General features: G+C 38.4%; 1 protein-coding gene across 7 annotated transcripts in view; it reads left to right on the top strand.

Moving 5' to 3' along the window:
• Window positions 1-12241, top strand: part of TFDP2 (transcription factor Dp-2) — a 205013-nt gene that overhangs the window by 148390 nt on the left and 44382 nt on the right. For 4 of the 7 annotated variants that reach the window (XM_027544446.1, XM_027544455.1, XM_027544476.1 and 1 more), the window contains 3 exons: window positions 1601-1704; window positions 5794-5915; window positions 8918-8965. In XM_027544446.1, coding sequence (XP_027400247.1) covers window positions 1601-1704; window positions 5794-5915; window positions 8918-8965 — 274 coding nt within the window. Of the gene's footprint in view, window positions 1-1600; window positions 1705-4677; window positions 4842-5793; window positions 5916-8917; window positions 8966-12241 lie in introns of all 7 variants that reach the window. The other 3 variants (XM_027544465.1, XM_027544501.1, XM_027544485.1) reach the window with 2 other exon arrangements.

Raw genomic sequence — 12241 nt, forward strand, 5'->3', positions numbered from 1 at the left:
GTCATATGATTAAAGAATTTGATTTTGAAATGTAGAATTTGAGGGAAATGATATAAGAAACTGAGGGGAAGGAGCCAGTAATATACTTGAAAACTCAGAAGACAGAGGAAATAATTGATGCAAGAGTTCCCTGAGAAGACAGGAAGTACAGAGCAGACATGAAAGAAGTAATTGATATGAGAATCTTCCTCTCTGAGAGAAATAAGTAAAAACATTTGAGGGTGCAAGTAAGCTCACAGGCTGAGGGAGAGGAGCCGTAATTCAGCCTCATGGCCTGAGCTCCTTACTGCAGGAGATCTGCCGAGAACTAAGAGATGAGAGAGCAGGCATTCAGGAGTTGGGCAGGCTTTGTAGGAGCCAACAAAGGGCCATCTGAGGATGGTGTCTTTCCGGTCCTACTCTTAAATGTTGATTTTTCCCCAGAGTTTCAATATTGACCCTGTTTCACACACTTCCTGTGTGATCTCCTTTGTTACACTGGATTCCACTGTTATCTTCTGAGACAAATATTGATAAACTGAAGTTTGTCCAGAAAAGTTAGGTATTAATAGTTGACACATTCAGAAAATTATTGGTCGGCTTTTCATTTGGAGGGATAGCATTTTGCTACCTTAATTTGAAATTTAGTTTGTTGAGATCACTTGAAGACACTGTGAAGATCCTAGCAGTTTCTACCATCAGTCATTTGGTAGCATTATATTTGTTTTTCCAGTATAACAGAAATTTCAAAAAGTGGCTAACTCAACCTTTTGAAACCATGTTAACTTTTAATATTAAAATTTTGTTTTATAGTATAAAAAATTTTAATAGATATTTATTTTATACTTCATCTCCTTGTTGTGTTCTGTCATTTATAATCAAGATCTAACTGGAATTCTCAACTGTGATATAAACTATGATTTACATTAAGTGTTAGTCACTCAGTCGTGCCCGACTCTTTGCAACCTCATGGACTGCAGCCCACCAGGCTCCTCTGTCCATGAGATTTTCCAGGCAAGGATACTGGAGTGGGTTGCCATTTCTTTCTCCAGGGGATCTTCCCAACCCAGGGATCGAACCCAGGTCTCCTGCACTGCAGGCAGATTCTTTACCGACTGAGCTACAAGGGAAGCCCCATGATTTACATTATGTACTCTTAAATATTTTTTCCTTTAAAAAACCAACTTAAGGTTTAGTGGTTATCAGATAGACTGAACTATATATTTTGCAGATTTATTTTGCTAATTATCCTCACTACAACAAAGCAATAGTGTGACTTTCCTATATGCCTTCTTGTTCATAACTTGATAAATTACTTAAGCCCACAAATGTGGGCTTCTCAGCTGGCTCAATGGTAAAGAATCCACCTGCCAGTGCAGGAGACACAGGTTCAGTCTCTGGGTTGGGAAGCTCCCTTGGAGAAGGAAATGACAATCCACTCCAGTACTGCCTGAAAAATCCCATAGACAGATATGCAACCTGGTGGGCTCCAGTCCATGGGGTAGCAAAAGAGTGAGAAACGACTTAGCAACTAAACAGCAGTAAAGCACAGATGTGTAGACTGATAGAAGGTGACCTTGACGTTGCAGAACGTTAACCTAGTGCTCTAATATCATTTCAGGTAACGTTTCATTCGTTGCATTTCCAGTTTCCAGCACCAACTCACCAACAAAGATTTTACCAAAAACCTTAGGACCAATAAATGTGAATGTTGGACCCCAAATGGTAAGAAAATCATCATATTTTAGGATTTGAAACTTTGCTTAGTTTATCCTAATTTAAAGGAAAGTTGTACTGAAGATGCTTGGTGAAATACTCCTGTGAATACCTTATCTCTTAATTTTTAAAGTTTTATTTTTAGCTGAATGTAACTGGTTAGTCTTAAGAAAAAGACACTGTGTTTGTCAATGTTTAATTTTCATGTATTTTTGAATTTGGATTCTGAATGTGTTAAATTAAGTTTTTTGCCCCTCTGCGAGGCTTCTCTTATTTTCAGTTGTTTGAGCCAATTGATTTGAAATCTGTTATGTCTTATGTTCCTCTCCTTTTTCTTTTAAAATAACCTTTACTGCACTAAAGTGTATACTTTCATATAAACTGATTATGACCCAACAGTTAATCTGTATCTGGAGTTACTGATTTGAAAAACTCTTTGATGAAAGGACATTTAGGAAGAAACAACTCACCAATTCATTTCAATCTTTAGCAGTAGAAATAGTGAATTTAAATGGAAAATATTTAACCATTTCTCTGAAGGTATTCCATTAATTATGCTAGAGATTAAAGTAGGTAGTGCTTTTAAGACAGCCTTATTTATAAACAGTCACATGAAGCTAATGTATTAATAAAAACTATACCTAATTTAAATGGCCTCACCCACCATTAGCAAAAGTACATAAACATTTGAACAATAACTCTTCCTTGTCAGTGCTTACATCTTCTTATCTCTAGAGCCATAAGAATAAATTTTGTTCATAATATATGGTACTATAGGCTATGCTAAATGCACAGTTACTTAGATAAAAATCTCTTTTAACATACTGAATGGCTTCGGAAAGTCTTTGAAATCTTAAGACATACTAGACGTGACATTTTTCTTGGTCTCTTGAGGACTGTTAATCATCTGCAGAATCCAAGCTAAAGATGTTGCCCAGTTCTGTAACTATGTGAAGAATGTCATCTAGCCCCAAGCTCATACAAACTGTAGCTCAGGTGAGGAGCCACAGTTCTGAGTAGTTCAGGGTATATTTTCAGACATCTGCTAAGCATTCAGCTCTCCCCAGCCACTGTAGTGGGTGCAAATGCGATGACACACCTGCCTTGAAAGCCGATATTTTGAAAGGTGATTCTATAATCATCAGAATTAAACAAGCATATGTGACCTTTCATGAATTTGTCCCTTACAGTACTCCTGTGTTTTGAAAGACTGTTTCCTCTTGGTATTCCAGTGATGCTGCTAAGGCTCAAATTTGAATTCCTCTTTGGGAAACGTGATTTTCCTTCCCACTGTCAATTGGGACTAAAAGTACATATAAGCCTTTACACACTTCAGGTTTGACAGTGATATGTACTCGTGTATATGAGATACTCGATTACTGCAGACCTCAGAATCAGTGATGCAAAGGTCAGAAGCAGTGGAGATTTGGGGCTCTCCTTAAGAGCCAGCCCAAGACCAGTCTCCCTGATTCTCAGGTACTTTTTGCAGTTCTGGGTCCCCAGGCAGGAATCAGAGTTTTCTATTTTAATTTCCTAGTTTATTGTAATTTGATTTCCTAATATATTGTAGAATCCCAGTAAGAACCACTTCTCTCTCTTCTTGTTTGTCTCTTTTGTATGTTTTCCCCTAATTTTCAGTCTCTTATCCATGATTTTTAAAACAGTTTTGTTAGAAAATTCTTAAGTAAAGCCTCACCCGTTTGCCTCATACTTGCTCTTAAAATTTTTACATATCTCTTTGGAAACTGGATGTTCATGGTAGAGAGAAATTTCAAAAGTTCTCAAGAAAAAAAGTTATTTTCTGTGTTTATAGAAACTAGTTTAGAAGTAACCGTGGCTTGGCATTCTAACTGTCTTCTTAAAGGTACCTGGTTTTATATATATGCACACACACATATATTTATATAAGATAATCTCATGCTTATTTTAACATGGTTAAAAACTGCATGTCTCTTACAATGACAATGAAAATTTTGTGAAATAATGAAACCCTTAAATAGAACACTTTGTATTTAAATAGATTCCTTAGAGTTTATAGTTACAGATTTTTCTTTTCAGAACATACATGCTCTCTTGGCATTTCGTACTGTAGATGGCAGCAGTACATAAGATATCTTGATTGAAGGTAGAAAATTTTCAGACTGAGGTTCAGTTGCTGTATGACTTTCATAGGCTAAGTACAGATGTTCATTTCCCTTATCAGATCAACTGAATATTATTTTAATTTGGGGCTTCAAAATTAAGGTTCAGTTTTATGAAGCATGTGTGACTTATCACCTGTATGAACTAATTTTCCTGTTCATTGGTTGGTCAAGTTCTGTTTATTTCTGTGTGGTTCTGTTTAAGGTTCACTGTCACTGTTCTGGTTTAAGAACTCACTACATCTCACAAGAACTTCTAATATATAGATCCAATACAAGTGTAGCATCCTTCCAGTTTCTTTGTTGGTGAAATGTTTGTTAAAGGCTTGCCAAGAGGAAGGAACAGAGCGTTGCTAATCACTCTCAGGTCAGGAAAGAACAGCAGCTAACCGCCTGCCACTGAGGAAGGAGAAATGAACTAGAACGCAACAACTTAGTCCAAAGTCATTCTCAGTAAAGATAACCAGCTTTTCTCTGTCCTATTTCCCTTCCTCCTTTGTTCTTCTTCTTCTTCTTTTTTTTTTGTTTTTTCCTACAAAGCCCTTAAAATTGGGTAGAACTGAGCCTGTAGAGTCCTAAAGAAAAAAACTCCATAGTTTTTTTCAGACTGCACGAGTAATGCAGTCTGCTTCAGGGTAAGTTGGAATACTTAGAATTGCTTTGTGGAGACTTCTATTCTAGGAATACAGTAGACCAGGGGCTGATCAAATACTCAGACTCTATTTCTCAAGCACTCATTCAGGTCAGCATAATAGAGAACAGAATGTATGATGCAGTGATTGCTGAGAACTACACCCTTTATATTGTATTTTCTTACTGGATTTTATATAATCCTTTCTAGCATATCGATGAAGAAAGAAGCTACTTTTTTTCATCATTTTAAAAGCTGGGTCTTCTGTCTCAGTTCAGTAAATGTTTACTGATTCTTTCCTATGAGTGTCTCCTAGCACTGTGGTAGGCCCTGCAAACACCCTGTACCTTTAAGGATCCTGCATTGAGATGGAGGTGAGGAGTATGGTGGTATGGAAAATGTGGAAGGCTTGTCTAGTGTCCCTTTGTTCTCATGAGGCAGATTTCTGAATGCCTTGTTTAATAATCCTTGGCATATTGTGAGGATCAGAATTCCCCGGCTGTCTGTCGGTATTTGTTGTGTTTTGTTTGACTATAGAATTAATTTATTAAAATAGTTTCCTAATCATTCGTATGTAGTAACATCTCCCCAGCCCCACTAATACTCCCATTCCCTGGAGCATGCCTTTATTTTATTTACTGTTTTGTGTGTGTGTGTGTGTGAAAATAGGGTTTTAGTAAAGTCCTTAATCTTAGTTCTATTCATTCCCTTTCTGGAATCCGTCCATAAAAAATAGAAATTAAAGCCAAGATAATTTTACAAAAAGGTTTATCACAGCATTATTTATAATAATGAATATTTGTAAAAATCTAACAATAAGGTTAATTAATCCACATGACAGAATGTTTTATGGTTTTTAAAATGTGTTTGAATAATATTTAATGATATGAGGAAATGCTCTTAAAAAAACAGATAAAACTGCATCTGTATAAGAATGCAAATCGTATAATGTCTTTGCATATGTTTTGGACTGTGAAAATCTAATTTGCTGTTATCCCAGTTCTAGTTAATCAAGTTCAACTAAAATTAGTTTTCATAATTCTAAAGAAAGGTTTTCATTTTTCTGATTTTTAAAATGTCAGTCGCCAGCTTAATCCTTCCCAGTTGCTATTCACTTGCTGAAATCCACGGTGTACTTGGTATCAGTGTTGATGCTTGTGCTTCAGGATCTTAGAATATACAAGTGGGTCAAAGGGATTGCTTATATTCTAGATGATTGATATTAAGTACATTGTAGATAATAAGGTTTCCTCCTTATAAACTTATTTTCTGCCTGTAGGCTTGCCTTAGCAACTAAGAATAGTTTTCCTTGTTTTGACTTTACAGATTATAAGCACACCGCAGAGACTAACCAGTTCAGGAAGTGTTCTGATTGGGAGTCCATACACCCCTGCTCCAGCAATGGTTACTCAGACACACATAGCAGAAGCTGCTGGCTGGGTCCCAGGGTAAGAGTGGTACTGCAAGTTACCATTTTTAAAAGCTTTTTTTTAAAGTTCTGATCTTTTTTGCTCACTGTCTTACCTTCTGTTCTTGTTTTATGGCTTTAAAAACTAGTATGTTTCCTTTAAGATCACCTGTTTATTTCATGTCCTAGTTATAAAATGGGCATCTAGGATATAGCCTCTGGATCTTGGTTCCCTGACTAGGGATTGAACCCTTGTCCTCTGCAGTGGAAGCGTAGAGTCTTAACCACTGGACCACTCCCTGGAACAACCATTTTAAACAGAAAAATAAAATAATAACTTGTAACTGAAACATCTTTGTTCAGTGCTGAAAGAAGACTGCTTTTTATGATTTGACTTTTAGCCACTTTGGAGATGTAAAAACTGCATTTTATATTGTTTTAACACACATAAGAAAGGAGTTATGTATATGTGTGTGTGTGCTTAGAATTTCCTCTTGAAACTAGCATTTTTGTTTCATTTAAAACCAGAAAAAGAAGGGAAAAAAAGAGACCAAAATATATTAAAACTTTCATTGAGTTTTATCTTGGTTCTTTTAAAACGCTGGGCAGTTAAATCAGTGTCCCTGCTTCGTTACTCATTTGCCACTTTTAATATCGGATCTCTACGTGTTCCATCTTTACCTTAAAATAACCTTATTCAACCTTTTCCCCCTCCTTATCATTTTAGCATCTCATCCCTCCATAAAAGGAAATAGTAAAATAAGTGACTGAAAATTTTATTTTGTCCCTTTAGAAATTATTTCCAACATGGCAAACCACACTGGTGGTTCTGTCATTGACTTACAGTTGTGAGTTCTAATAAGCAAACAGTAAATCTTGGTTCAGTAAGAATCTCCTTGCTTCAAGGATATTAAAGAAATGAATGAAATAACAGTCCTGGCAGAGTGCTTTAAGTTATACACACACACACACACACACACACACACTAGAGGCAAAAGAGTTTTGTGTGTGTGTATGTGCTGCTGCTGCTGCTGCTAAGTCGCTTCAGTCGTGTCCGACTCTGTGCAACCCCATAGACGGCAGCCCACCAGGCTCCCTGGGATTCTCCAGGCAAGAACACTAGAGTGGGTTGCCATTTCCTTCTCCAATGCATGAAAGTGAAAAGTGAAAGTGAAGTCACTCAATCATGTCCGACTCTTAGCGACCCCATGGACTGCAGCCTACCAGGCGCCTCTGTCCATGGGATTTTCCAGGCAAGAGTACTGGAGTGGGGTGCCATTGCCTTCTCCAGTATGTGCTTAGTCATGTCCAACTCTTTGTGACCCTGTGGACTGTAGCCTGCCATGCTCTTCTGTCCATGGAATTCTCCAGGCAAGAATACAGGAGTGGGTTGCCATTTACTTCTCCAGGGGCTATTCCATACCCATTGCATCTCTGCATTGGCAGGCAGATTCTTTACCCCTGGCACCACTTGAGACATCGCTTCATATGTATACATAACGTCTTTTCCATTATCAAGTAAGATGAAGTGACGGAATCACCTGTAATTCCATGGCCTTTCAGTTCAGTTCAGCCACTCAGTCGTATCCAACTCTTTGCGACCCCATGGACTGCAGCACACTGCAGCTTCCTTGTCCGTCACCAACTCCTGAAGCTTGCTCAAACTCATGTTCATTGAGTCAGTGATGCCATCTAGCCATCTCATCTTCTGTCGTCCCTTTCTCCTCCTGCCTTCAGTCTTTACCAGCATCAGGGTTTTTTCCAGTGAGTCAGTTCTTTGCATCAGGTGGTCTAAGTATTGGAGTTTCAGCTTCAGCATCAGTCCTTCCAATGAATATTCAGGACTGATTTCCTTCAGAATTGACCGATTTGATCTCCGTGTAGTCCAAGGGACTCTCAAGAGTCTTGCAACACCATAGTTCAAAAGCATCAATTCTTCAGCACTCAGCTTTCCTTATAGTCCAACTTTCACATCTCTACATAACTGCTGGAAAAACCATAGCTTTGACTAGATGGACCTTGGTTGGCAAAGTATTGTCTGTGCTGTCTAGGTTGGTCATAACTTTCTCCCAAGGAGCAAGCATCTTTGAATTTCATGGCTGCAATCACCATCTGCAGTGATTTTGGAGCCCAAGAAAAGAAAGTCCATCACTGTTTACATTGTTTCCCCATCTATTTTCCATGAAGTGATGGGCTCACATGCCATGATCTTCGTTTTTTGAATGTTGAGTTTTAAGCCAGCCTTTTCACTCTCCTCTTTGACTTTCATCAAGAGGCTCTTTATTCCATCCTTAACAATAGCATGTTAAGTCCATAATATCATGTTAAGTCCATAATAATATCAATACTATGACCTTCATTCAAGTCCTTAACAATATCCTCATATAGATCTGCAAGTTAGGTTGGAGTTTTTCGTACCCTTGGAAGGTAATTTAATGAGAGCCAAGTCTCTGCCAGTAGTGCTGGTCTGCTTTGGAGATGAGCAGGGTTTGGTGTTTTCAGTAACTGGCTGTGCTTTATACTGCATGTAGTATGATTGTCTGATGTTTTTAAGAACCAGTCTTCCAGAGTGAATAAAACTTTCCTATGCCTTCTCGTTCATTGTTGTTGTTTCATTGGTAGACACACAAGTCGTGTCTGACTCTTTGTGACCCCGTATACTGTGGCCCACCAGGCTCCTCTCTCCGTGGAATTCTCCAGGCAAGAATACTGGAGTGGGTTGCCATTTCCTTCTCCAGGGGAATCTTCTTCACCCAGGGATCGAACCTGTGTCTCCTGCAGGGAAGCTCTTCTCATTTATAAATTAGCAGTATTTCTTCGTAGAGATTGGTTAAACTCATTTCAAACCTATGACTCTTGTGATTTCTTGGGTCCAGTGACAAAATTCAAGTTCTGATTTTATGTACATATCTTTTGTAATCGTTAGTTTTTTGTTTGGATATATATTCAATGTGGAATTAGATAAGTTAAAATAAATTATTCATGAAGTAAAGTTCCTTATGCATTTTCATGGGTTTTTTTTTTTTTTTTTTTTCTTTTCAGTGATAGAAAACGGGCTAGAGAATTTATAGACTCTGATTTTTCAGAAAGGTGAGTAAAAGTTTTAAGTAATTTGTTCAAGCGATTCTACTGCATAGAGAGGGGTTTAGCACCCAGACTCTTTAAGTAATGAGATGTTTTTCTTCATATAACTTTAAGTTCGTTAAGTTTCAACTGTTATTTCATTCCACATTGAGTATTCTGCTTCACTCATCATTGCATAAATGTATTATGTTTATGTAGTTTTAAAAGATACTCTTCTGTGGGTGGATTGGCTCTTGGCAGTGTGCCATTTAGCACACTCCCTCCTTTGGGGAGATGAACTGTTCTGCTAAAGTGACTATTCTTGATTACCTCAAAATATACAAAGTTTAAAAACAAGTTTTATTGAACACATTTAAAGATAATAGTAAATCCTCTTTTTTTTTAACCTTCCAGTTCTATTGAGATATAATTAACATACAGCCCTGTATAAGTTTAAGGTAATACAGCACAATAATTCAATTTGTTAATACATACATCATGAAGCAGTTATCACAGTAAGTTTAGTGAACCATTTCATATAGATATAAAAGAAATAAGTAAACATTTTTCTTGTGACAAGAACTCTTAGGATTTACTCTCTTAGCAACTTTCACATATAACATACAGGGCTTCCCAGGTGGCGCAGTTGGTAAAGAAGCCACCTGCCAGTGCAGGAGACACACCACGTGAGGGTTTGATCCCTGGGTCGGGAAGATCCCCTGGAGGAGGAAATGGCACCCCACTCCAGTACTTTTGCCTGGAAAATCCCATGGATTGAAGAACCTGGTGGGCTGCAGTCCATGGGATCACTAAGAGTTGGACACGACTGAGTGCACACGCACGCACACCCATCTGAAACACAGCAGTGCTAATTTACCATGTCGTACGTTACGTCTCCTTTCTTAAATAATACAAGTGTAGTGTAATCTTTCCTTAGACTGTTAGGACAGTGATTCTCTGTTCTAGGTGTGCAGCAGGATCACCTATGGCCTGTTGAATAAACTATAATTGCTTACTAAATCAGAAACTCCAGGATTGAAAACTTATCTCTTTAGGATCAGTCTTTGAACTCAGTATTTCACCCAAGTCACTATACTAAGTATCATATTAATGTCACATTATACTAAAATAAAATATAATCTCAGAGGCTGTTTAGATAAAACCTTGCCAGCAACACTTTCTAGATTGATTCTGAGGTTTTTTTTTTTTGATTCTGAGTTTTTTTAATTGCTTTTTTTCAACGATGTTTTAGTCTCCTTTCTCCTGTTGGGTCATCTGCTTTCTTTTTTTTTGTTTGTTTTTTGTTTTTAAATGATTTTATTTATGGTTGTGCACGGTCTTCATGCTGCGTGGGCTTTTCTCTAGCCGTGGCTCCTCTTGTTGCGGAGCATGGGCTCTGGTGCCCACAGACCTCAGTTCTGCGGCTCCCGGGCTCGAGAGCCCTGGCCCAGTGGCTGTGATGCATGGGCTCAGCTGCTCTGCCACGTGTGGTCTTCCCAGACCAGGAGTGGAACTCGCGTCCCCTGCTTTGGCAGGGGGGCAATTCTTTACCAATGAGCTGCCAGGAAAGCCCTCAGGCATATTTTAGACTAGTTTTCCACGCTCCTATCTGATGAGAGAGGCCTGGGAGCCAGGAGTCCTCAGCCACAGTGCTGGCTCTGCCATCAAAAGCTCTGGGGCCTCTAGCAAGCGCCTGCCCCTCCCTCAGTCGTGTCTGACTCTTTGCCCACCAGGTTCCTCTGTCCATGGGATTTCCCAGGCAAGGTTACTGGAGTGGGTTGCCATTTCCTTCTCCAAGGGTCATCTGCTTTCAACACAGCTTTCTGTCTTCCAGTTTGTAGTTGCTACCTCAGATTTGCTGTACACTGAGAAACTACTTGGCCAGGTGTTTTAGAATCCCATCTAAAATGAAAGTGAACGGGCCCCGAAGTGAAGCCTTGAGGGTGTGTTTAAAAATGTTTGTTTTCTTGCATGACACTAGCTCTGCTTTAGTTCCTTACTGACCTTTGTTGTTCTCAGATCTTAACTGTTTGGAACAGATAAAATCATATCTGAGAAGCTGCTGTATTACGTAGAATTATATGGTGAAATGGTCTTTTCTCTCTAATGGGAATTCATATTTCCAGCTCATACTGTTTCTTCTTCATGTTTATCCTGGGAAAGGGCAGCAGTACAACTTTTTAACCGTGTATTTGGCAGTGTTTAAGGCCTTAAAATGGAACTATTCACTTGTTATGATTGACATCACCTGAGTATGCAAATAATACAGAAAAGCAAGATTCTTTTTATTCTTCATAAGAGAGAAAACTCTAGAGATAGCATATAGAAGTGCCAGATTAGGTTTGTTGGTCTAGCCATTGACTTGACTTTGCTTTTCTGCATTTGCTTCATTGGCCTTTTTTCCTGGTGCTTTCTATTACTCTCCTTTTATTCTTTAATATAACTTTTCTGTATCGAATCCCAGCCCCCTCCCTAATCAAACCACCAAAATGACTACATGTGGTTTTCTTCTTGTGTTATTGTTCTTACACATGTTCTTTTCCTCCAGATTAATGTGTTTTTCTGTAATGCTGTAAAAAGTCTTGGGTTCCCTTTTCCCCAGTGCTAAGGTTGAAAAAGCCAGCTCTCAACCACAAACTAATCTTCTTCATTTCTTCATTGTCTCTATAGTGATTTAATATCTCTATAGTGATTAAATATAGTAAGTATTTTTGTTAGTGTTCCTTGGGGACATAGATTCATATATATAATACACATGCATACTCCCACATAGATACATACTATATAAGGTTTCTATCCTCATCTTACCACTTGACAGTAGAACTTGAAGTATGTTTTACACAGCTCTTTGTTGAGTTCCTTTGCAAGACCAAGTCACTTTCTTAAGAAATCTTGTTAGTGGGTAAAGGATCCGTTGAGGGATTCTCGTTAGTTTTTTCTTTGTGTTCTGATCCACTGAACTTCTTTGCAAAGAGCTTGGGGAAATTGCTTTGAAAGCCCCCTTTCTGGTCTCGCCTGGAATTTTGATCCTGAAAGATGTTTGTTCCCTTTTATCTTTCTTCCTTTGGACAGTCTGCTGGTGTTTTGCAAATACATCTCTTCCAAATGGGAAGTGTCCTGTGTGAGAGTTCCCTGGGGGGAAGAAAGGTCCTGGGTGTTTGACAGGCAGCAGCAATATCCTCCACGTGTTTACTTTATTCCTGTTTTAAAGGAATAGGATTTATTATAGTGGTGTTTTTCCTCTTCCTTTGTGCTCATGTACTCTTAATATATATATATATTTTATTCTGTTGGAGTATAGTT

Source organism: Bos indicus x Bos taurus, chromosome 1, assembly GCF_003369695.1.
Source record: "Bos indicus x Bos taurus breed Angus x Brahman F1 hybrid chromosome 1, Bos_hybrid_MaternalHap_v2.0, whole genome shotgun sequence".
Classification (NCBI taxonomy): Eukaryota; Metazoa; Chordata; class Mammalia; order Artiodactyla; family Bovidae; genus Bos; species Bos indicus x Bos taurus.